Below are 24,440 nucleotides of genomic sequence, written 5' to 3'. Positions count from 1 at the left end.
GCCCTTCTTCTCGTTGGCGTGAGAACACGCGCAGCCTCTCTCTCAAGTGAAAAAAAAAGCTGGCAGGAAGGGACGAAAGTCTGAAGAGCATCTTTCCGAGGCAAACCCGCAGACAGCCTCTTCTTTTTTGTGATTGGTGGATGTTTGCATTTCTATTACCATGCGAACCAAACGCGCAAGAACGTGAAGGGAGCGTGCTTTGCTCCACTCTTTGTCAAAGAAGAGCAAAAGCCCAAAAATCTTCTCGGCTGTGACTTCAACAGAAAGTTTTGTGAGGCTGCTTGATCCTTCGAGCATCGTCTTGCTTCGGCGGGTAGCGGCAGCGATTCAGAGAGGAACATGGCGGAGGTCCATGCTCGTGCTGGCCCTGGGACTTCATGGCGTCGGTGGCTTGAATCCTAAGGATGGGAACATTCTCGCAAACTGGAAGCTCGAAGCAGCAGCAAAGCACGACACATCACATGCATCGAGCGATGATTAACAAATTCATGGATGCAACCTCGCCGACCGAACAAGAGCGGTGGTGGGAGTGACATTTGCTTGTTTCTCGTATATTCGACGCAGCGCTGTATAACAATAGTATACTACTTGCATACAGTGTGGCCGCGTGATGAATCCTCGCGAGAAACTCGTCTGGTCAAGCAGCTCGTTTGTGGAAGCCACTCAGGCAGTGGTTCGATAGCCACGAAGAGTCCACAGTGGGAATACGATATTTTCCAAGCCTTTGTTGAGGGCTCTCAGATGTGATGATGCGACTACATGATCCTTCGGCGCAAGCAAGGTTTTGGTTTCGCGGCGCAAAACAGACGTTGCGACCCTGGAGCCTCTTGTCGATGAGCAGGAACGTCCAGGTTGGAATTGGTGTGGTTCGTGGATCGTTGTCTCGGTTGTGGACGGCCCTATCCTCCCCACGAGATCGACGTGATGCCATGTCTATTTTCTGCTTCTGGGTTTTGTCCGTCTGTCTGCCAACTGGGACGCTACTGCAGGTTCATTGCCTGCCTCGAGTCTTGGATTATGGAGGCCCACCACCACAACGTTCCTCCCACCGTTGAATTTTCGTCGAAGCCAAAACGTTCAGTCAACGAGCATACGCAAACGCTTTGTCTGAGAATACCCCAGTCACACAACGTCGCGTGGTAAAGCTTCAATGTAGCAGCAGGAACCCGACAGAAAGACATGGATCGAGTGCGCCGTCTACCAGGATCCAGAACTGCATATTCCGCATGTCCTGCGCAAGGCTTGCGCATGGAAAGCTGTCTGCAAGTAAGAGCTCGGTTGGCTGGGGTACGCTTGCTGCACGCAGGTGGATCTTTAGTGTCAATCACCATAACCGAGTAGTCGACATGTGGGCCGGTTCTTGAGCCACGAACCTTCGAACTATTGACCTCGATACGAAAAACTCATCTCTGCCAAGCTCAAGGTAGTCGGCTGCTCCGCTTACCTTCGTACCAACCATTGCCTGCCAGCACGTCAACACACTCGATCAATTAGTGATGGCGCTGGTTGATCCTCATCAGTGGCGTACCCTAAATCACGTCAATCGGTAGAGTACCAGAGCTGGAAGATGGGGCATCTCGAGCTCGGGCAGTCAACATGCTGGGGAAGATGAGATATATTAATTGTCGTCCCTTCCTCTGCAGATTGTTCTATCATTCAATCGCTTTTATTAATCGCCCTCTGGAGACTCTCTCGCTACGGTCTCTCTTGGATACTTTCGTTCACACATTCATCAAAAGCAGTAGTCAATTAATATCGACTTGAACATCTGTAAAAGAATGAAGTCTTTCTCCATCCTTGCTGGCCTCATTGGCCTTGCATCCGCCACCGGCTGGAACGAGACATGGAGTCACACTCCCTCTTCGTCTGCTTCGGTCTCGTCCTCGGTCTCGGAGCACCAGTCCACCCCCTGGGTCAAGCCCACTGGCTGGACTGAGACCTCATCGGTTGCTTCTTCCTCTGCTGAGCACAATGCTACCTCGACGCTCGTCACCTATGTCACCACAACCGTGTGCCCTACGACTCTCACCACGACCAGTGGTGGCAAGACGTACACGCAAACAACAACTTTGACATCGGTCTTGACCATTACTAGCTGCAAGGGAGGCTGCACAAAGCCCACCGAGGTCCCTTCTTCGACCTGGGTTCCTTCTTCTACTAACCCTGCTGCCAATGTCACAAGCACCGAGATTGTGTACACCACCACCTCTCTGTGCCCCGTCACCACCGTTAAGCAGGGTCAGACATTCACGTACACCACAACGAGCACATTTGTCGTCACTAGCTGCAAAGGCGGTTGTGTTAAACCTACTCAGTCTGCTCCTGCTCCGACCACCAAGACCGAGGAAGTCTACACGACCACAACTGTTTGTCCCGTAACTGAGACTACGGTCAGCGGTGGCCAAACCCTGACCAAGACGTACACTACTACTTCGGTCGTGACTCTGACATCGTGCAAGGGTGGCTGCGTCGCTAAGCCCACCGAAACCCCCAAGCAGTCCTCGCAGAGTGTTCCTACTGCCCCCTACCCTATCTGGAATGCCACTCACCCCATTGTTGGTCCCTCGGGCACTGCCCCCGTCCACAAGACCTCGACTGTGACTGCATCTGTCATTACCACTGTCATTTCTTGCTCTTCTGGCCAAGTAATTACCAGCGGTGGTCAAAAGACAACCCTCACGGCTCCTTCAACGATTACAAGCATTCTGACCAGCTACGCCACCGTCACCGCACCCACTCAGGGCCATGTTGTTCCCACCACTCCCATCTATGGAAATGCAACCACTACTTACACCGCTTCTGGAAAGGTCACTGTTGTCGTCCCCGTCACTCAGTACACCACCACTTGCCCCTACACTACCGTTGACCAGCACGGCTCGACTTCCGTCTTCTTGACCACCTCGGTCGTCAGCCACCCTGCTGAGAGCACCAAGGTCTCTTCTGCATCAGTCGAGACTCACCCCGCCTCGTCGCCTGTTGCTCCCGTCCCATCGAGCAAGCCTGTCGAGACCCACCCCGTCTCGTCGCCTGTTGCATCATCCCCCGTTGCATCTGTGCCCGTCGCATCTTCTCCCATCGCCTCCTCGCCTGTTGCTCCCGTCCAATCGAGCAAGTCCGTCGAGACCCACCCTGCTTCTTCCCCCGTCTCTCCCGTCCAGTCCACCAAGCCCGTCGAGAGCGCCCCTGCTACCACCGCCGCTGCCAGCTCGCCCGTCAGCAAGCCCACTGGAAACGTTGTTACTCAGATCAGCGATGGCCAGATCCAGGCTCCCGGCCCTTCGTCTGCTCCTCCCGCTCTCCCCGTCTCCTCCGGCCTCGTCGCTTCCTCCGTCCACTCTGTCCTGAGCAGCTCCGTCCACGCCAACGCCCCTAGCAGCACCAGCGGTTCCGTTGCCTCGGCCACCACCTCCACCCCTGCTCAGTACACCGGTGCTGCCAGCAAGAGCAACGCCAGCTTCATGGCTGCTGTTGCCGCCATGGCTGCCGTCTTCTTCTTCTAGATGCCGGATTTTCCCTGCTCTCTAGTCTCCTCTTGAAACTCTCCTTTCTCCTTCACTTCTTGTCCAACACCTTTTTTATCTTTTTCTTTCCAACCCCTTTTTTTGATTCCCTCGTATTCTAAAGAATATGGAGGACCATGATATCATGACGAACCCCCCTTTTTTTTCCCACTCTAATGACCTATTTGGCTGTGCTACCTTGTAGCTTTATAGCCTCTATTTGTATAGCTTAGGTTATTAGTACATGGCGAGATAGCTTTACATTCCTGTTCTTGGATGTTTTAGTTTGAAGATGCAAAAAGAATCAGAAACGTATATAATAAGCTGAACAACAAAAATTGCAAATTACATCAAAAAAAAAAGCAATCACTCGAAACCGTTAGCTTGTGGTCCAATGTGAGGAGATCTATGGAAAGATGTACTCGGCCACGGTTTCCCACAGAGTTGGCGAGTGCTTATTGGTGGTCTTGATGTGAAGGGGGGACCCTGATGTTTTATTCCTCTGACCTCGTAACTTTGCTTACCAGAGTGTTTTGTTCGAGGTCGTGCAGAACGTTTTCTTTCATCTTATCACTCGACTGAGCTTACCATGTATTCATCTGTCAATTTGACTGGCTAGACTCGAGACTTTTGAGTGAGCGAGCCTCTTGGAAGAGATTGGGGCTTGTCTTCTTGGGTCGTATGGAAGCACTCTTGTCATTGCCATGATGATGATGATGATGATGATGATGATGATGATGATGATGATGATGATGATGATGATGATGATGATGATGATGATGATGATGATGAGAAGCATTCTATTCACAGATCCATTGAACAATCGTGTGACAAGACTATGGACGAAAATGTATAGAACTTTGATTCCGAGTCCTGACAACGAGTCTTTTCCCTCAACATGGTATAGTCGGATAAGAATCGAGTTGTCATCAGGGCCATCAACAAACCAGAAGGTAGGAAAAAAAAGTGCATCTGGCGGTGGGAGGAGTACTTTAAGAGTCTATTCCATGCAAGAGTATGTGGAAACCATGGCCATATGAACAGGAAAAAAAAAACTCATCCTCAAAAAGAACAGCAAAATCCTGGAAGAGGGGTATATAACAAAGGACGTGCTATGTGCAAAGAGGCAGACCGAATTTGGTGTAAAGGAAAAAGAGAAGATGACAAGAAAAGGAGAGCAAGAAGAACAAACGCCGTGTTATGCACAACCAATCAACCAACCTGTAAGTCCCACCCCAAAAACTCCTCGCTCTTTCGATAGGGTAAGCGTATATGTTCATTTTTAACGCTTGAATATAGAAATGAAACTCTTCCTCTTGGCCACCTTCGGACTAACCGGTGACGCATTTTGTGGTATAGGCGGTGGCTTCGGTATAGGAGTGGTGCTGACCGATCCCGGGCGAAGAGAGTTGCGCGGAGAGCTACTAGACGCGTTTTTGAGTATACCGTTCAGATTGCTCTTGCGCTTGTCCTCGCCATTTGGTGTGCCGATTGGTGTAGGCGGCAGGTCTCTGGTCGGAGGGTTTTCTCGTTCTTCGAGTACGGGAGATGTTGCGCTAGCGATGAATGCAGGGCCTGGGTGGGAGGTGAGTGATACGGCAGATTGAGACAAGTTTCCGCTGGGTTGTCGAGAGTGGTTTGTAGTTGGTAGATGTGTGTTTGCGACTTGTGGGAGTGCCGAGGGGACGTCGTCGGTGTTTCTGACCGAAGGCTTCTTCGCGTGAACCGATCTTCGCGAGCCTCTGGTCCAGGCGCGCTTGATAGCGTTGGCAGCCGTCACGTCAGAGTCAATGCTGCTCTTCTCGATTCGCTCAATCTCTCCCAAGACAGTGGTGCCATTCGTAGCAAGATTTTCTTCGGCAATGGGCTGGAATCGGAGAATGCCTCTTTCTGGTGGGACAGCAAGAATGTCTGCCATGAAGGATTGTATGAGGGCCGAGTTGCGCTTGTTTGTGACGGGCTGTAATTGGGAGGGGAGGGCGGTGATGGTGAGAATGTAGGCGGGTTCGAAGGAGCCGGCGAGCAGTAAGCAGGCAGAATGCTCAACGTTGACCATGATGCTGCTTTCGGGACGCGAGTAGCGCTGGCTGAGGTTGTACGACATGTCGGTGACGAGGGTGAACTCATCCTTTACCTGTTTCATGAGGTCAGTCGGCGATGTTTGCGACAGCTACGCGCGCGCACAGCAGCAACAACAACAACATACAATGACATTGGTACGCAGCTCAGCCACGACCGGGGAGTCCTTCTCAATCCTCTCGCGCACACTGCCCAACCCATTGCCCTTGTATTGAAACTGCTCTTCGTAGAAGTTCGTCCTCCTCTTCGAGTCTTCGAGGGAGAAGGCTGGTCCATCTGTATCCTTGTCGCCCGACATGCCGAATGAGAGCTCCGAGCTGATGTTTCGTGATCGGTTACCTCCTCCTCCGACCAGATTTAGATATGCGGCCTCGATCTCTGCTGGGTCTCTTTCGTCGCCGGATCCGTCGTCATAGCGCGTGCGGGCAAGTTGTTCTCCAGTCTTTTGAGGGAGCAATGAGAAGACGCCGCTCCTGTAAGTCTCTCGTCTCGGCAGAGCTCCGCCAGTGGTGGACATTGATCTGCGGTCCTGCTCTCCGAGGGCGGGCGAGTCTGGATAAGGATAGAGTGTTTGGCGGGCTGAAGCGCGCTTAAATGAGAGTGGTCGTTCCAAAAGCATCTTGGTACTTGTGCTGTGCTAGATGCACCTTCCCGGTTCCGCGTCCGACTGCTGCGACTGCCTAACTCGTCCCTGTGTGACAAAGAGCGTGTAGATTAATGACAAAGAACGAGTAGACGGCACCAGAGGGAAAAGAGAGTGGAATGCCAGAACAAGAGCGTCTGACCGACTGCTACCAAGGAACCAACCAACATGTAGACAAGCCCACGGAGCAGCAAACAGACTTGAGCAGAGGGAAAGATCGACTTGGACTTGGACTTGGACTTGGACTTGAACTCGGGACTGGCCAGCTCATGGCTCAAACGCCGTTGTGTGGGCACCAGGACGCTTTGGGAGGAGAAAACGTTGAAAGGGCCCAAAACTAGCCAGCGAGCTATCACGCGCCACTCGAAGCCTGTCGCTTTGCTGTTGTTGAAACGCGCAAATCGGATCAGAAAGACCTTCGCAATGATTGCTTGATGACAGCTGAACCCTCATCCAGCTAAAGGCTAACCCGCCGTCGAGGTACAAGTCGTCGACGCTGGTTGGTCTCCGGCCATGTGGAGGAGTCAGCGCCAGACAGCAATCCCTACAAGGCCGTCCGCTTGCGGTTAGACGCTGCATCAGCACGGCAGGGCTTAGCGCTTCCGGCTCACCTCCGAGGCCGATGCGCTTGCGATTCCATCTGCCGTGCGTAATCGCAACCGAGATCTGATGCACGTGGGTCAAGAGCCTCAGGCCAAAGACATTTTGATTCTTCTTGAAATCGACTTCGAGTGGTATAGAGCTCACATTGACAGGAACAATGCTCGGAAGAAGCACGGCAAGAGGTAGTACACACCCTGCGACACGTCCAGCTGCGGGCATAGCCCACCACGGATCCGAAACCATTCGTACCGTTTCAAGGCCAATATGCTCCGTTGCACTCGAGTAATATCCAAGGCGGAAAGCGGCATTGAGTATCCTGCATTGGACGTTCGAGATCAAACAAACAATGACTCGACACCTGACACAGGCAGAGTCGCAACTCGAGCTCTGACAGGACAGTAGAGCTCTCCACACGACTAAGATTGTGGGATGTGGAGATAGTCTGTATCATCACAACCATGCAACCGCTCAGCAGTCGTGGACTAGAGAGGGCAAAGCAACCAGAACCCCAAATGCGCATGGGATTCGATGTCCCTACGTAAACATGCCCATCGTTCTCGTCTAGAGATGATCTCCTGACGCTTTGCTACGTACATGTTGTCATGACATAATGGTTCCTGAGTATGACGACCTCGATGATACATCAAGACAGCTCTGGCGAGTTTGAACATGTATAAGAGAGGTCAGTCTGGGTAGCGGAACTTCATCAATTTACCCAACTTACAACTACACTTGACCCCTCAAAACCCTAAGCTACACACACAACACACACAATGGACGGCGACTCAGCAGCAAAGACAATGGACCAGGGTGCCTCTGCGTACGTGAATGTGTATCTCATGCAGCATAGACGTTTAGCTGACTCGAATCAGAGCATTGAGAAACGATGATCTTGGATCCAATGCCATTCACGAGCAAGCTGTACCCAGAGGCGAGCCTGCGGGCGAGAAGACGACAGGCACTGGCACACCAGCCTTCAGCGCGGACGGTGCAATCGGCAAGCAGTTCAATGGTATTTTATACTCCTCAGAAGAGACGAAGCAGCTGCTGACCATATGACAGCTGACGGAGCGATCGGTCAAGTTGGCGAGAAGGTCGGTGGACCATTCTCATCGCAGGGTGCAATAGGAAAGCAGTTCACCGCCGAAGGCTCGATCGGCGGCGCCATCCATGAGCAGTTGGGCAAGGGCGAGAACAACACCTTCCAGAAGTAGAAGCGTCTTACGAAACATGCCGACATGATCATGGCATTGTAAAAAAGAAAATCCCAACGAAATCATGAACAATGAACAAGCGCATGTCCAAGATAGTTAATAGAGGATTGTGATGCATGTGAAATCAGAAGGCGGAGAAAACGATCGCCATGGACCAAACAGTGCAAACAGGGCGGGCTCATGTTTCGGCCTTCGCCATTGCCCAGAACAAACCATCTTTCGAAATGTCCGACCAAGACAAATTGCCCGTCGACCAGGACGAGGAATACAAGTCGAGCGAAGATGAGGACTTCAACCCAGATGCGGTAGACGCACCGCCAGACGAGGACTTGTCCTCGGACGAAGACGAAGCGCCGCAACCAAAGAAAGTCTCCACGAAGCGAAAGAAGACCCAAGCCGATGCCGAAGAGCTGGACTCTGGTGATGAAGCCACAATCACAGAGTTAAGGAAGGCCAAGAAATCAAAAGCAGACGATGACGAGGACAGCGGAGGTGAAGGAGGCCTGATCAAGACGCGAGCTCAGAGGAGAGCAGAGTACGTCAAACTGTCGCGACCCTACAACATCAATTCTAATGCTTTGCGCAGAAAACAGGAGCGTCAAGAATACCGGAAAGCCAACATTGACAATGTTACCGTCGACGTCGATGCCCTGTGGGCCTCGATGCTTGCCAGACCCATGCGACCGGCGCGAGACCACCTCAAGCCTGTGCAAGAAGCGAACACCAAAGACACCGTAGCCGAACAAGCCCATAGCAAAGACACACAAGCAGACGAGGATGATAATGGCATGATCACCATCAGGCGATCCTACGACTTTGCGGGCCAGAAGGTGACAGAAGAGAAGCGCGTACACAAGGACTCGGCCGAGGCAAAGCTCTTCCTCGCAAACAACGACCCAACCAAGCAGACCAAGCCTCGCTCGCCATCACCAAAAGATGACCAACCCACTCTCCGCCGTCCATTACGTCGCGCCTCAAAGTTCGAGCCCAACCCGACCGGCGAGGTCAAAGGTCTACCACTAGAGCGTCAAAGACTGCGAACCCCTTCCCGAGCCGATGTTCTCGCACAACAAAAGAGGCTAGAGGAAGAGGCCAAGAAGGGCAAGGCTGTCAAACTCAACACCGTCCAGAAGTCGGCCATTGATTGGGCTGCCCATGTCGACCAAGAAGGATTCAAGGAAGAGTTGGACGAGTACGGCCGCAGCAAGCAAGGCTACATTGGCAAAATGGACTTCTTGCGTGGCGTCCACGGCAAGAAAGAGGAGGAAGAACGAAAGGCTCGCATGGCCCAGTCTTCTGCATGAGAAACGAAATTCATATACCCGAACTCGTCGTCATTGATAAACTCTCTGCTTCAATTGGCGCGCGATCTCGAATCACGGCGCTACAAAAATGCACGAATGTTTCCAAGACGGGATGGTGGCCAAAGAGACACATCTCGGAGACTTGCCCTCAGCGGACATCGCTACACGCCTACAACATACTTTGCATCCGGACGACCACACGAGTCACATGCTGACCAATCGAGAAGAACGACAAAGACGACCAATCGCACTCGAATCGGCAACAAAGCCTTTAGACTTCGTGTGTGAACGCATTTTACTACCTCGCCATCGTCTCCCTGCCACGAAGCCTACACGAATAGACAACTCGATATCGACCCGACGTTCGATGGTGGGTCGAGCAAAGGCTGAAGTGGGAGCGGGCCTCCGCACGTGGGACTCGAGGAGAACTCAAGAAGGGCGAAGGTGTCCAGCCGCTGGACCGCCTTGTGGTGGAAGAGAGAAAGAGGAGCACACAAGTTTGGGGCACGACTTTATAGTGAAGATTTCAATGTGAATTCGGTGGGAGCGATGAAGTCAGTTTGGTGAAGACTCAGAGACTGAGAAATATGATCTTGTGACGACTTGAACGCGGACAAGAGAAGAATCAAGCCTTTATTGTCGCCGAGAACAGAAGAAACAAGAACGCAATAGAGAGATGCGAAGAGAAGGAGACGGAATGAAACAGAAAGAAGCTGGTAGAACCAACATCGCTGAAACTTGACACCGCTCTCTGCGTCAGGCATGAATCCTTCCCGGTGGCCTAACAGAGTACCAACACACACTTGACTCATGAAGAACATGAAGAAGCTGAAGCATGTTAAATAACGGCTATCCTGGCTCTGAGCTAGGAAAGTATCTTCCTCACACATCTTACTACCTAAATCAATTCAACCAACATGACACAACGAATCAACCTCAGCGACGACGGCGCAAGCTACATCACCCTAGACACCCTCCCTCTGGATCTCAAAGCCTACGGCACCGACGCCTTCGAAACCCTTTTCAATCTCCACCCCGAACAGCGTGGAAAAGTTCAAATGCCATCCGGAGAAGTCGAGTCACCTCGCTGGCACAAGAGCTACCTCAACACACCAACCCACAACCCAGCAACACATTTCAGCTACATGTTTTCTGGCCACAATGATGTATCAACTCGCGACTTGCTTCCTGATGCATTTCTGCCCTTCTTGAAATATGTCAATCGCAATGATGAGACATACAATCAAGTGGTGATCAATTGGTATAAAGATGGACAGGACTTTACACCACAACACAGTGATTGCGAGGAGGGCATGAAGGAAGGCGCGGACATCGTTATCATATCCTTGGGCGATGAGCGCGATTTCAAGATTCGTCCCAAGAACATCAAAGTGGAAGGAACAGATGGGAATGCGGATGTGGCTGCCAAGTCTGAGGGCTTGGATGTGCCTTGTCCTCATGGATCTATCTTGACCATGGGTGGTCATACGCAAAAGCTCTTCCGGCATGGTGTTCCCAAATCTGTATCTGAGGGACCTCGCATTAGTATCACGTTCAGGAGCTTCAGAGAGTAGTAGAGACCATCGAGTCCAGCAACAGGAACAGAAAAGGGAAGGAAGGAGTGTTTCATATAGTTTCTTGAGGATACCGAATCAAAACAGACTCATAAACACAAACGCTGGATCTGTATATACAGTAGAGATTGCATTCAATCGTGCAAACAAAGACATTAGATAAGTGCGTGAGCACAGAGATGGTAAGAATGTAACAATGTGATGCAAGCAAAAGCAAAAAAATTCATCGGAACGCCTCTATGCAAACCGATTGTCGCTTTTTATCCCAAACGTTCTAAAGTCATCAAGGAGTGTCGTGAAGAGTATGATAGTCGTGTCTGTACATCCGTTTGTTGGTCATGTATACTTCACCCAGTCAAGTAGGTTGAGTGCACTAGCCACTTAGTAACCCGAGGGCTTGACCCAGCCGGTAGGCTTGATGTGTCCTGAAGGCTTCACCCAGCCAGTTGGCTTAGCTGTACCACTGGCAGAGCCGGTGTGAGACCGGCTGAGGGTAGAGCCGGGCTGGATAGGTGTGTTGGTGGCAGAGGGAATGCTCTCGGTCTTGTGGTCACCACCGTAGACGGTCACATATGAAACGACGGTCTCGTAGACAGTTTCGGGTGCAGCACATGTGCCAGAAGCCTGGCCAGTGACGGTGGTACCGTGTATAGTAGAGGCAGAAGGCAAGACCAAAGCAGGAGAAGTCGAAGAAGAGGTGGCAGAAGGCAGAACCAAAGTAGAGGTAGGATAGATGGTCTCACAGCTCGTTGTCACAGTCTTGTAGCTTGTCGTGAGGTATGTCACTGTCAACCAAGTGCTGAAGAATGTCGTCTCGCTGTTCGACATCACGGCAGTCGAGCAAGGCACAAATGACGTGATAGTCGTAGTCACATCGACAGGAACAGTGTGGGTCAGTGTGACTACGCTGCCGTCTGTAGCTGTGGTCGTAGGCTTGACGACGGCCGAAGACGTGGTAGGAGGGTTGACAGAACCAGTTCCAATCGGGCCAGTTCCAACAGCACCAGTCTTGGTATTGACAGAGCCGGTAGGGCCATAGAGATAAGACGAATCAAGGGGGAAAGGCTTGGTATTCGTGTAGCCGAATGGGTTGTATCCCAGGCAGGATGCGTACTCGGAAGCGCAAGTGGACATGTTGGCCAAATACTTGCTACGACAAGCATTGTAAGTTGTCTCACAGTCAGTGGCCGAGCGCTTCGCAAACTGGAATTTGCCAGGGAGTGCGGAAGCAGTTCCCACCAGGGTGATAGCTGCAAAGGTAGTGAAGTGCATCTTGATTATGTATCGATGGTTGGTTCTGTTATTGAGTTTGCTGGAGTGCCGGAGTTTTGGGTATAGTAAAACGATAGAGTGTGCAGCTAGAAGCGAATGTAGTTCCGATGAAAGGATGATCAAGAGCAAGCTGTGGTTGTTGTAGATGAGGAAAGAGATTTTGGGTGCACTCTCACCGCACTTATTATAGTTGTCAGTGGTAGAACTTTTCACACTTACACACATGATACACCATTTGTTGAGATTGAGTTTTACGCCTCATGGTCGAATGTAGCATCAACAGCTAGAGTGTGATGCGGTGAGGCAACATCACGGTCCTTACAATCCTTTTGCGAGATGTGGAATAGCTCGGAAGTGCCAAATTAGAGTCATTCCAAGCCACGGTCGCCACAATACGAAGCAATGGTGTATGTACCTTGGAGGCTCTCGGTGGAGACATCGATAGGGACGTGACTGAAAGAGGTGGTTGCTCTGGAAAACGGAGGATAAAGAACCTGGAAGAACTCTAGAAACTGCTATAATTAGTGTCAAAGGCTTGGCTTGGCATGCATCCTGGCAGAACAAAGTCATGCTGACTGGCTCGTATATTTTCATGGTGTGGGAGGGTGCCTTGCATTCTGCAGTCAGGTGTCATACCTCCCAAGCTCCAGCTGTTCGGTGTTGAGGTAAAAAGAGTGACATTGACGGTCGGACACGCCGTATACCACTCTCTACCTGTGGACGTCTTTGGTCATCTTGGCAACCTCACCGACCAGAGTCCCATTCTGGTAAGCGGTGACTTTGGTAAGATGGATGGCAAACTCGGCGGATCAGCTCACAGATTTAGGACCGCGTTTGCTGGCGATCGGAACCGGACACGCGATGACTGTCCTCGTGCTTGTGGAGTGCTCTCCATGAAGGCTGCCACTAGACTGATCCTTGGTTCTGATCGCGAACCACAAGCGCAGATACAAGCGCGATATACAAGCGAGTGGATCAATAATCTTTCAGATCTCATCATTCTACTGTTCATGCCATGATGCCATAGGCCAAGGACTTGGTCAGCACCACGTTCAAATGTTGAATCTTGACGAGAAGGCACGAATCGAATTGGTGCAGGCCACGCTCCTTCTCGCGAAGGCCGACCAGCCACCCAGTTTGATTTCTCAGCTTCCGTCATACACTGCAATCTGCACCGCCTCTTGTCGACAATAATTCCACAAGCAACGCAGACATACTGACAGCTACCCCCGAGTCGCAATTGTCTTGGTTGTCCATCTATCTCGAGTACACCAAGATTTCTGCACTGCCCTGCGGCATATATCGAAAATCCCGCAAGGCCCTGGATATTTGAGGAGGACATGTTCCGCAACCAAACCCCTTTCCTCCCTTCTGCGATCTGCTATGGTTGACAGTTCCGGATCGACTGCCCATCTCTTCTCTCTCGTGGCCTCAAGCATTTCATACGCCCAAGAGAAGCTTGTCGAGATCGGAGTTTGTACATTTTTACAGATACGCTCGTCATCCAACCGCGAGATTGAAGGAGAAGCCTTATATCCACATCGCATCCTTACATTCGCACATTATCACACACTGCGCGCCGCGTGGCATTCTCGGGTATCGCGGCCAACTTCAGTCTGGGCTCGGTCTTGTCATTGCTGCCATCGCCACTATCGCCATCCCTCGCAGTCGTTGCAATCAGCTCACAGTCGTCACGTATCACGTATCTACCACAAGGTTGGCACGTGTGCCGTTGCCCCGGGTCGCCCTCCATGGCATTGAGCCAAAAGCAAAACTCCGCGGGCTCGGAACCATTCTTGGCATTCGCGGAGTCTTGGACAGCCTTGGACGACATTCCATCGACTCTCCTCCGCTCATCACAAGCCGCACCATGTTCACACACCTGTAGGCAGCCAACAAGGCATAGACACATAAGTATCTGCGTCTTTCTAGCTGTATCACAGGCTTAGATATTGCTTGTCTGCACAGCGACCGATGACGAACAGGTAGGTCGATGACAGATGCCAAGGCAGTTTCTTGAGTGTCTTGGTGCCATGCAAACATGGTTCCAACCACACGACACCTTATTGGATATTGACTCAAACCCTTGCGATAGTTGCAAGTACCAAGACAATCCTGAGGAACAGAGTCAGGATAACGTGGGCACCATTGTACGTATCGTCGCTTGGCGGCATAACCATCTAGAAGAATGATAAGGATGCCAAGGGTGGAAGTCCGCCCTCCGCTAGAGAAGACATGCGATCATGCCACATATAAGGCACGCGAGAGCCCCTTCTTGTCATTGTACCTGACCATCTACCAATCCTAATGCCCATATCACCAACATGGGCAAGCAACAAGACACAACACTCGACCAGCACGTGTCAGGCCAGGCCAACGGCAATGGCCTCTCGAAGCCTGCCCACGCACTCACGTTCACTCAAGTCACAGAGGACATCAAGGCCAATGCTGAGAACGGTCTCTCAACAGCAGAAGCCAAAGAACGACACGACAAATATGGCACCAATGAACTTGGTGATGCCGGTGGTGTCGAACCCGGAAAGATTCTCATTCGTCAGGTTGCAAACGCGATGACGCTGGTATGTAGCCCAATGATGCTTGTGTAATAGATCAATCTCGCTGACGAGCGACAATAGGTACTCATTATGGCTATGGTCGTCAGTTTCGCAATCAGCTCATGGATCGAAGGTGGCGTTGTTGCAGCAGTCATTGGATTGAACATCGTCATTGGATTCATGCAAGAGTTCAAGGCCGAGAAGACCATGGACTCCCTCAAGTCTCTCAGTTCTCCTACTGCGAATGCCGTTCGTGACGGAAAGACTGTCAACATACCTACCGTAGAGATCGTTCCTGGCGATATGGTTGAAATCAAGACTGGTAAGTGCAGTATGAAGCCCACCTTGGACGAGAGATACTGACTTTCGCAGGCGATACTGTACCCGCAGATGTCAGACTCATCGAAGCAGTCAATTTCGAAACCGACGAAGCCCTACTTACTGGAGAGTCTCTACCGGTCAGAAAAGACGCCGACGCCGTATTTGATGAAGACACCGGACCCGGTGACCGTCTCAACGTTGCCTACTCTTCTTCGGTCGTCACCAAGGGACGTGCTCGTGGTATCGTTTACGCCACTGGCATGTTCACCGAGATTGGATCGATCGCCGCAGCACTCCGCAAGAAAGACTCTAGGGTCAGGCCTGTCAAGCGCAAGCCTGATGGATCTGCCAGACCTCACAGATACGCTCAAGCATGGACATTGACATTTTCAGATGCTATTGGCCGCTTCCTCGGTATCAACGTTGGCACTCCTCTCCAAAAGCAGCTCTCCAGACTCGCAGTGCTGCTCTTTTTCATTGCCGTCATCTGCGCCGTCATCGTCGAAGCCGCCAACAACTTCAGCAGTCAAAAGGAAGTCATCATCTACGCCGTCGCTACTGGTCTCAGTATGATCCCTGCATCTCTTGTCGTTATTCTTACCATCTGTATGGCTGCTGGTACCCGAAGAATGGTCGAACGCCATGTCATCGTCAGAAACCTTCGCTCGCTCGAGGCTCTTGGTGGTGTCACCGACATCTGCTCCGACAAGACTGGTACATTGACTCAAGGCAAGATGATGGCCAAGAGAGCTTGGATCCCCGCCAAAGGCACATACTCGATCGGAGAGACGGATGAGACCTCCAACCCTACCGTCGGCGAACTACAGTTCAGCCGTGAAGAACCAAGAAATATCAAGGCCGACCAAGAGAAGCATGACGTTGTCGCTTACGACGAAGAACTCCAGGACAACGAACATCTGGCTCACTTCCTTAGAGTGGCTGCTTTGGACAACCTGGCCATCGTTCAGAAAGACGAAGACGACAGATGGACAGCACGAGGCGACCCAACTGAGATCGCTATCCAGGTGTTCGCCGCTCGCTTTGGCTGGAACAGATCCACTTTCATCTCCGGCCCTAGTCCATTGTGGAAGGAAATTGCTGAGTTTCCCTTCGACTCTGACGTCAAGAAGATGTCTGTGATTTTTGAGGAAGCTGCAACCGGCAAAAAGCAAGTGTTCACGAAGGGTGCTGTCGAGCGTGTCATTGGCTCTTGCATCAATCTCCACCAAGACGAATCTGGTAAGCCAGTCGAGATGACCGAGACCATCCAAGAAGAAATTTTGCAAAACATGGAAGCTATTGCCTCTCTTGGCTTGAGATGTTTGGCATTGGCTAGCAAAGACTTTGAGGGCGAGATCAACAAGGACGAGGAGATTGACCGCAACTCTATCGAGAACGGTTTGACTTTCCGTGGTCTTGTTGGTCTCTACGATCCCCCTCGCCCCGAGTCTGCCTCTTCAGTCCGCCAAGCTCACGAGGCCGGTATCATCGTTCACATGTTGACTGGTGATCACAAGGGTACTGCTCAAGCCATTGCTGCTGACGTCGGCATTCTACCTTCTCACATGAAAGACCTGTCCAAAGAAGTGTTGGATGCTATCGTCATGGAAGCCAGTGGTTTCGACAAGCTCAGTGATGATGAGATCGACGCTCTCCCTGTTCTTCCGCTAGTCATTGCTCGCTGTGCGCCCAACACCAAGGTTCGCATGATCGAAGCTCTGCACAGACGCAAAGCTTTCGCTGCTATGACTGGTGATGGTGTCAACGACTCGCCTTCTTTGAAACGCGCGGACGTTGGTATTGCCATGGGCCAATCTGGCTCTGATGTTGCCAAAGACGCCTCTGATATTGTGTTGACCGACGACAACTTTGCCAGTATCCTCAACGCCGTCGAGGAAGGTCGCCGCATGTTCGACAACATCCAAAAGTTCATTCTCCATCTCCTCGCTCAAAACATTGCTCAGGCATGTATCCTGCTCATCGGTCTTGTTTTCAAGGATCTTGACGATCTCTCTGTCTTCCCCATCTCGCCTGTCGAGATTATGTGGATCATCATGGTAACCAGTTCGTTCCCCGACATGGGTCTGAGTTTCGAAGAAGCCGTGCCTGATGTTATGCGTCGTCCTCCTCAAAGCCTCAAGCGTGGTGTCTTCACCTTCGAAGTCCTCCTCGATATGCTTGTCTACGGTCTTTGGGTTGCAGCACTCTGCCTGTGCTCTTTCTGCCTTGTCCTCTACGGCTTTGAAGACGGGAACATTGGCCGCATCCCTGCTACCGGTTGCAATGCTTCTTGGTCACCCGAGTGCGACGTCGTCTTCCGTGCCCGTTCGACCTGCTTTGCTACACTCACCTGGTTCTCGCTTTTCCTCGCCTGGGAGGTGATTGATCCCCGTCGAAGCTTCTTCCGCATGAAGCCCGACTCTGATCGCTACTTCACCCAATGGATGTTCGACGTCTGGCGCAACAAGTTCCTCTTCACCGCCGTTATTGTTGGCTTTGTCCTCATCTTCCCCATCCTTTACATCCCTGTCATCAACCACGACGTCTTCCGTCACACCGGTATCTCATGGGAGTGGGGTATCGTCTTCATTGCCACCCTCATCTTCTTCATCGGTATCGAGTCTTGGAAGTGGGCTAAGCGTATTTACTTCCGCCACCAAGCAGCAAAGGCTGGACCCGAGGCTCAAGATATCGAGACTGCCATCTTTGGCAAGTACATGCGCGATCTCACCCCCGTGGGCAGCTGGTCCAACTCCACCATGAAGGAGGAAGTCTGAGCACCGATTTACCATTCACGCGATGATGACTTTTGATGTTTTTGTTCTGAGACGCAGACTCTGTTTATTCACTTTTTGGCCTCACGGCTTTTGTCTATTACTCGTTTTAGCGATTTCTTTTCTATTCTTGTTCAAAAGATGTGTGTGGATATACAGTATATACGAACTGCAAGATGTTCAACCAAATCAAATCAATCAATTAACTCATCGTCTCTTTCTAATGCAGAGTGACTAAACCTTATGTCAAACACCACCATCACTTCCGGACCAGCCGGATATCAAGACATCCACGGTTTCCTATCTTCGATGTGTAGCTTTCCCACAGGATAGCCCTTCTAGGTACGTCAGCGCGCGTTTAGCGCCCAAAATACGACATCTCTCGTGGAGTGTATAAGCTCAAGACTTCGTCAAGCTCGACACCAAGCTCAGAGAAGACTTTGAGCTGGAGTGAAGTATCGGCCAAGATGACGTGTGAAGATTTTCTGTTGGCCCAACGATCACGAAGAGTAGCTGGGAGTGGGATAGAGTTGCGATTAGGGGAATTGTCGACAGAAGGGGATTGTTCTGGAGTTGTGCCAGCTCCGGATGAACGTGGTGAGTCGGTAAAACAACGGATGAGGTCTTTATGGTGGCGTGGTGTTAGTGGAGCCATGGGCTGTTCGACGTTGTTGCTCAGAGTTGTAGCTGGGAGTCTCGCTCTTGGAGACTTAGTGTATGGCATCTTTCTGCGTTCAGAAGTTCTCGAGATAGGCGCTGATGGCGGCAATGGTGGCGATGGCAGGAGGATACCGTTGTATGGGCTAGATGTTGCTCGAGACGGCTTGTTGTACGCATCATTGTCCGCCGGTCCTTGGTCATTGATACTGCTGTGCTGATGATCAGGTCTAAGATCAGTTCTGGTTTTGACAGAGTGGGGACGGAGTGGCTGAACCTCGATCCAAGACTGTTCAAATGGAGGATGGCATGAGAGAGGAATCTCCGACTGTTTCCTTCTGGCTATTATACTAGACTGGTTGGTTTGGACTTCTCTTGGTGACCCGTCATTCTTATAGAGATCCACAAAACTGCCTGGAACGGGTAGTGAGATGACAGATCGATCGACTCTGGGCTTTGGAGTTCCGTACGGTATTGGCGGTGGAGGGTTTTTGGATGCTTCATCGGCAGAGAGGGTACTGTCAGTGTGTAGAGATGATCTGATACTGAGCTTACTTATACGTTGGGCAAAGAGATTGAGCGAGGTATGCATAGTGGAGGCTGCAATTGGATCTGGAAGTGTGATCTCTTGGTCGTTGCCAGGAAAGAACGACCTATTTGGACAGTTTGGGACATGGCTGTGATATCGGCGTTTAGCTCAACCAACGGACGAGATAGACAAAAGCATTGTCGATGAACAAAGAAACAGAGACAAAGTTGTCTCATACCCTTGACTCAATATGTCAGGTGTTGGTATCTGAGAGCTAAGTGAAAGTGGCATGCATGTTTGAGAGACATTAATCTATGTCTGGTTGTAGACGCTCCGGACAGAACAATCGAGTTCTTGACAGCTGTTGGCAACAGACAGAAGTTGTTAACAACAAGCATATAAATCCAGCGCCGACCGCAACGACTCCCGCCCCAAACAACAATCAGAACCATTCGCTTCATCATATCCATCTCGCATGCGCAACACTATCATCAACTGAGGGTGGAGCGGCGGATGCGTGTTGGAGTCTGACTCGCAAGAAACAGGAACGATCGCTCACCGACGCATGCAATGGCGCGCACACATGAGCTGCCTTTTCGCGGTCTCCCCAGGGAATTGCGCGACATGATATGGAAACACGCTTTGACTGTCGATGATGTCCCGTTTCGAGTACTGTCAAGATTAGAGAAACCAAATTTTGGGTGCCTTGGACTCCCCGACCTTCTCTTACATCTCAGTCGCTTGACCAACACTTGCAACGACCCGCCCCACCTGAGACTCTTCTTAACCAACAAACAGGTGTATGCAGAGTCGTCTCTCGTCTTTTACTCAAGCAATGAGTTCACGAAGGATGTCATGAGTCTCGACGACTCCAAATTCAACGCCAACATCAGATATGTGACTCGACGTGTGCGCCTTGAGACTCGACTCTGTCAAGCCGAGATCCAGAGATCTTTGCCTCCTCTACCCAACATCAATCTGCCTTTCGCTAATCACAGACTTGATATGCTCACCATAACAATGCCCTCCGAACCTCCATCTCTTCCAGTACTCATCAAAGGCGAGAACTTGGCCATTGCGCCCTCTCTCGCTGTGAACATTGTCGACTGCATGCTCAAAGGCTTTATCAAGCGAATCCGCCTTGTCTACCCTACCCTCACCAGTTTCTTCACTCCTATACAGTTCTGGACTATCAGAGTCTTGCGGAAAGGCAAGCCTGCCATTACCGGGAAAGTGGGCCACATACTCAACGAGGCCTGGTGGAATACGGACAGGGGTAAATACGCCGAGGTGCTGTACAAACTCCAAAACGTTCCCACGCTAGGCTTTACCGCCAGGTTCGAGGACGGTACGTTCATGAGATTACCGAGGGGTAACGCCGTGATTGTGCTCAGTCGCATCGAGGACGAACCGATCAAGAAGCATACAGTCCCACGTCCCAGAGTGTGCATTGTCAGCTCAAACTCTCATTCCAAACGCAGACTTCCCTGGAATCCTGATATTGCCGACTCGAGACCCAGCAAGATCCCTCGCTTGAAGCTACCCGTCTTCATAGCCTTTTCGGAGAGTCGTTCGAACAAGATGCCTCAACGTGCTGTGCAAGAAAGATTCAAGGGAAAGTCGAACCAGATCCGCCGCCTGATGAACGACCGAGGACCGCTTTTGACTCAGATACCACGAGAGACGTACCGCTGGCAGCACCATCCAAGCTACGATGAACGAAAAACGGTCGTTCCTGATCGCAGCAGAGACCGAACCATGAACACGAAGCACTGGCCGTTTCTCTGAAGTCACTTCACCGAACAGTAGTCTACAATCTTTCCTGCTCTCCTAAGAGGCACTTTTCATGCACAAGTTGTAAAGACAGGTGTGCAGCATGCCAATATGGAACAACGTATCACAAGGTCGAGACGATTGGAGAGAAGACATCACAACCACTCTGGCTAACGAAAGACAGTGTTGCCTTCCAAGCATAAGTCTTATACACTTGAGATAGAATTTCTCGGTATAACGGAGATGTCGGTGGTCTGTCCAGGTCCTTAGTATGCAAACGACCGAGCTATCAGCGATGGACTGACTCTACGACGACTAGAGCAAGATTGGTTGTTACTGGCATCATGCTGTATTGACGATACCCTCATTTCTTCTCTTCTCACAACCAAAATTTCTCTCATTGCGATAACTTTGGTCTCCGATGCTTTTACTTGATCCGCGGACTGTCGTTCGAGCCGGTGGTAGCGACATCGACACTTTTGGTGATGATGACCAACTCCTCATCGTACGTCGGCTCCGGCTGTGGTACAGCAACAGCATCCTGGATACTTTGAATCAACAGTAGAAGGTGGATGATGAACAGTGGAATGGCAGCATAGGACGAGAATTGCTGGTCATCTTGTCAGTGACTATAACGAGGATACAGGGGAGCGTATCGGGGTAGAACTGTGCTCGAGAAGGAGGTAGGCAATGCAGGGAAGGAACAAACAACAACATACACTTTCCCGACACAGCGGTCCAAAGTTTTGAGGTGCACCCACAGCGCCTTTCCAATGACATGTCCATGTCTGAATCGTGTCAGATTTGCTAGGTGCTTTAGCATTCGCAACAGCGGGCATGATCATCGCAATGAGTGCTGCCACCGTAGCTATTGCCATACATGCCACTCTCGTCCACTTGATCATCTTACTCTGGTACTTGTCAGTCCAAATTCCTTGTAACCGAGTATGAGAGTCGAACGTACCTTCCCACCAGTCTTGTTCCCAGCCACAACCAAACCGATAGATATAATGTCGACGGCGAACATCAGACAGCAAGTTGTGATGATAGCAATAAGACCATGAGTATTGAAGTGGGCGTGCCAGATGGGTAGCCACCATGGGTTTGATGCGTGTTCTGCGCGAAAGACGGAGAGGATGTGGGTTGAGATGGCAAGAGCAGGTAAAGCTAGGCATATGCTGAGGGTCAAGAGGAGCAGAGGTGATCGGGCGATTGGTCGGACAGCCATTGTTGCTCTTTGTAAATGTACTTGGTAGATAGATTTGGCCTGCAAAGGTGTCTCCCTTGCGGTGGCTATGCAGGAACAGTAATAAAATGAATTTGCGAAGGGTGAAATGTCAAGTTCACCACAAGGCCGTGACCTAACTCTCTTTCTTATGCTTCAGAGCGATCGCATTTACCTTTGATCAGGCAAGACCTCGTAACCGCTGGACGTAGGCAATACAGCATTCACATCGTTGATACAATTGTGCCTCATGTGCTTTGGTTGGCTGTTCGAGCCGCCCAGTTTCACACAAAGAAAGGTACGTACCGTGTTTCAGATTTTTCCACCTATCTATATGATGTCCAGAGTGTCAGTCAAGAATACGTTTCGCTGGGACAGGGTGATCAGTTCTGGGCGCTTAGGAGATGCCGGAAGGTGGGCGGTTGATGCGACTCCAAATATAGCAACTTCAAAGGAGCGATGTTTGGAGATTGTCGAAATGCTCAAGAGACGATAAGAACATGGAGGAGAACGGTTATGAAAGAATCTCTAAGGATATCGTAAACTGTATGTACACTATAAAATCGCCGATATTGTACTCCCGTTGCTATTGCCCAAGGTCCTTTGAAACGCCCATCCTACCCTGGAAAATAAGAAGTAAAAGACCCAAAATTCTATGCAACCATCTAGTCCAAAGATGCGACCAACGCCAGGATGTCATGAAAACTGAGAGTGCAACTACATTTCCATACCTTCACTATCGTCGGCAGGTTTCTGTTTCTTGTCCTGCTCAATCGAGATGCCAGCGTCGTTGTTATCAGCATCCGAAACAGCGACTCTGACCCAGCCCTTGACAGTCTCCTGTCCAGACTTGCTCGGCTTCAGGATTGTCTCCTCTTTCTCACCTTCAAGATTCTTCTCGCCGACATCCGCTACCTCAATGTCCATATCCCTCAGAACTTGCAGCATAGCGCGAGTGTTCAACAACAGCAATCTTTCTGGATCTTCGGTCTTCAGCAGTTTGCTGGTAAGGAACGGGAAAAGTACACCAAAGTCAGACTGCGAAAAGTGCTGGCTAGTGGCAGGGTAGAACAAGTGTGGCTTCGGTCCAGAAAAGTTTTTCGGCGGTGCAATGGTGCGACGCACGTCGTTGAAGTTGCCGGTCCACTTGAAGAAGGCTTGCGACATAACACTGAGGATGTTCTTACCACCGACTGAAGAGTCTGCGTATGATGGCAGAGGGCGCTCCAGAAGCCAGGATTGGGCTGGGCTGCGAAGTGGCAGAGTCCAAAGATCGAGTAGTAGTACTGGAGAAGCAGAGGTGACTTGGCGAGTCAAGAGGGGGTCGGTCGGAGTAATGAGAGGTGAATGAGCGTTCTGAGGTCGGTCTTTGGCATAGAAAACGGACTTGACGAACTGGACCGTTGTACAGGCACCCATACTGTGACCTGCGAAAGTGATCTTTCCAGGTATATGCACATCGAGTTGACCAGCAAATCTCGACAAGACTTCAACTCGCTCTTTCTTGGTGTGCGCAAAGTTATCATCCAAATTGTTCACCTTGTCGCCCTGATCGATCTTGAGTAGTGCAGCGTGAATCAAAGAAGTTTCGTAGCATCTGATACGCAGCTGCTTGTCTCTTGCAGCGTAGACTTCGGGAGATGGCGAGTGGGAGATTTTGATTTCATCGACGATTTTCGCGGGAGTGTCCGAGGTTGCACGGATGTGTTGAACGGGCGAGCTGCCATCTCTGTGGTCCATGGCAATAACAACAAGGCCGTATGAAGCCATAGATCCACAGATGTGCGAGTATAGGTTGCGGTTGCCAGCAAGGCCGTGAGAGAAGATCATGACAGGCCATCTCTTGTTGGTGGTTGGAGGAGCGAGGAGTGGCGCATTGCGCTGAGCGGGTATGGAGATATAATAGAGGATGGTTGGAAAGTAGGAGAAGAAGTCGGAGGCACGAGAGCCAGCACCAAGGAGTCGGGCGAAAGCAGAGAGATTGGGTCGTTGTGGCGAAGGGATCCATCTTACGGGTCTTGGGTTTTCTTTCTGGTTCTGGCAAGGATAAAAGATACGGAAGGAGACGGTAGGAGCGGCATCGGCAGGGGCTGCAGCGGTGGAGGGCAAGTCGGCGGTGGGAATCTCGACGTCGACGGTGCCGACAGTATGTGGGCCAGGATACTCCGGGAAGGCCGGGGTCGGGTTCAGGCGAGAGAGGAAAGCCACCATGGCGACGATGGTGAAGAGCAAAGTAGTGTAGAAGATGTGAAGATAGCAGAGATGAAGAACAGCAGGCAGAAAAGAGGATGACAGCAAGCAGACTAGACAGAGGGAAAGGAAGTGAATTGAAAAAGCAGGATGGGCTTTGTTTGAAAAGGCATGTGAAGATGGACTTAGCGCACACGACCACTTACCCGATCAAAGATGACTTCATC

The 24,440-nt window shown here is 51.0% G+C and overlaps 10 protein-coding genes across 10 annotated transcripts; 6 read left to right on the top strand and 4 right to left on the bottom strand.

Moving 5' to 3' along the window:
- Positions 1–1,778: 1,778 nt before the first annotated feature.
- Positions 1,779–3,500, top strand: M436DRAFT_59637 (uncharacterized protein; the record flags this gene model as incomplete). The annotated part of the gene is made up of 1 exon (XM_013576612.1): positions 1,779–3,500. The coding sequence occupies one exon, from the start codon at positions 1,779–1,781 to the stop codon at positions 3,498–3,500; it is 1,722 nt and encodes a 573-aa protein (XP_013432066.1).
- Positions 3,501–4,782: 1,282 nt separating this feature from the next.
- On the bottom strand, positions 4,783–6,198 carry M436DRAFT_34721 (uncharacterized protein; the record flags this gene model as incomplete). The annotated part of the gene is made up of 2 exons (XM_013576093.1): positions 4,783–5,634; positions 5,707–6,198. The coding sequence occupies 2 exons, from the start codon at positions 6,196–6,198 to the stop codon at positions 4,783–4,785; spliced, it is 1,344 nt and encodes a 447-aa protein (XP_013431547.1).
- A 1,400-nt stretch (positions 6,199–7,598) lies between these two features.
- Positions 7,599–8,039, top strand: M436DRAFT_35897 (uncharacterized protein; the record flags this gene model as incomplete). The annotated part of the gene is made up of 3 exons (XM_013576293.1): positions 7,599–7,645; positions 7,698–7,837; positions 7,888–8,039. 3 exons carry the CDS (start codon positions 7,599–7,601, stop codon positions 8,037–8,039), a joined length of 339 nt encoding a protein of 112 aa, XP_013431747.1.
- Positions 8,040–8,188: 149 nt separating this feature from the next.
- Positions 8,189–9,343, top strand: M436DRAFT_59634 (BCNT-domain-containing protein; the record flags this gene model as incomplete). The annotated part of the gene is made up of 1 exon (XM_013576611.1): positions 8,189–9,343. The coding sequence occupies one exon, from the start codon at positions 8,189–8,191 to the stop codon at positions 9,341–9,343; it is 1,155 nt and encodes a 384-aa protein (XP_013432065.1).
- A 917-nt stretch (positions 9,344–10,260) lies between these two features.
- Positions 10,261–10,917, top strand: M436DRAFT_77537 (uncharacterized protein; the record flags this gene model as incomplete). Its single annotated transcript, XM_013576923.1, has 1 exon — positions 10,261–10,917. The coding sequence occupies one exon, from the start codon at positions 10,261–10,263 to the stop codon at positions 10,915–10,917; it is 657 nt and encodes a 218-aa protein (XP_013432377.1).
- Positions 10,918–14,513: 3,596 nt separating this feature from the next.
- Positions 14,514–17,842, top strand: M436DRAFT_77535 (Na(+)/Li(+)-exporting P-type ATPase; the record flags this gene model as incomplete). Its single annotated transcript, XM_013576922.1, has 3 exons — positions 14,514–14,768; positions 14,826–15,066; positions 15,117–17,842. The coding sequence occupies 3 exons, from the start codon at positions 14,514–14,516 to the stop codon at positions 17,840–17,842; spliced, it is 3,222 nt and encodes a 1,073-aa protein (XP_013432376.1).
- A 355-nt stretch (positions 17,843–18,197) lies between these two features.
- Positions 18,198–19,088, bottom strand: M436DRAFT_77534 (uncharacterized protein; the record flags this gene model as incomplete). Its single annotated transcript, XM_013576921.1, has 1 exon — positions 18,198–19,088. One exon carries the CDS (start codon positions 19,086–19,088, stop codon positions 18,198–18,200), a length of 891 nt encoding a protein of 296 aa, XP_013432375.1.
- Positions 19,089–19,595: 507 nt separating this feature from the next.
- M436DRAFT_59629 (uncharacterized protein) lies at positions 19,596–20,813 on the top strand (the record flags this gene model as incomplete). The annotated part of the gene is made up of 1 exon (XM_013576610.1): positions 19,596–20,813. One exon carries the CDS (start codon positions 19,596–19,598, stop codon positions 20,811–20,813), a length of 1,218 nt encoding a protein of 405 aa, XP_013432064.1.
- Positions 20,814–21,225: 412 nt separating this feature from the next.
- M436DRAFT_35470 (uncharacterized protein) lies at positions 21,226–22,026 on the bottom strand (the record flags this gene model as incomplete). The annotated part of the gene is made up of 3 exons (XM_013576225.1): positions 21,226–21,408; positions 21,518–21,709; positions 21,763–22,026. The coding sequence occupies 3 exons, from the start codon at positions 22,024–22,026 to the stop codon at positions 21,226–21,228; spliced, it is 639 nt and encodes a 212-aa protein (XP_013431679.1).
- Positions 22,027–22,740: 714 nt separating this feature from the next.
- M436DRAFT_36056 (uncharacterized protein) lies at positions 22,741–24,234 on the bottom strand (the record flags this gene model as incomplete). Its single annotated transcript, XM_013576322.1, has 1 exon — positions 22,741–24,234. One exon carries the CDS (start codon positions 24,232–24,234, stop codon positions 22,741–22,743), a length of 1,494 nt encoding a protein of 497 aa, XP_013431776.1.
- Between the last annotated feature and the right edge of the window lie 206 nt (positions 24,235–24,440).

Source organism: Aureobasidium namibiae, assembly GCF_000721765.1.
Source record: "Aureobasidium namibiae CBS 147.97 unplaced genomic scaffold scaffold_1, whole genome shotgun sequence".
Classification (NCBI taxonomy): Eukaryota; Fungi; Ascomycota; class Dothideomycetes; order Dothideales; family Saccotheciaceae; genus Aureobasidium; species Aureobasidium namibiae.
Note: the sequence above shows the minus strand (reverse complement) of the source record. Positions and strands in the feature narration are given on the sequence as shown.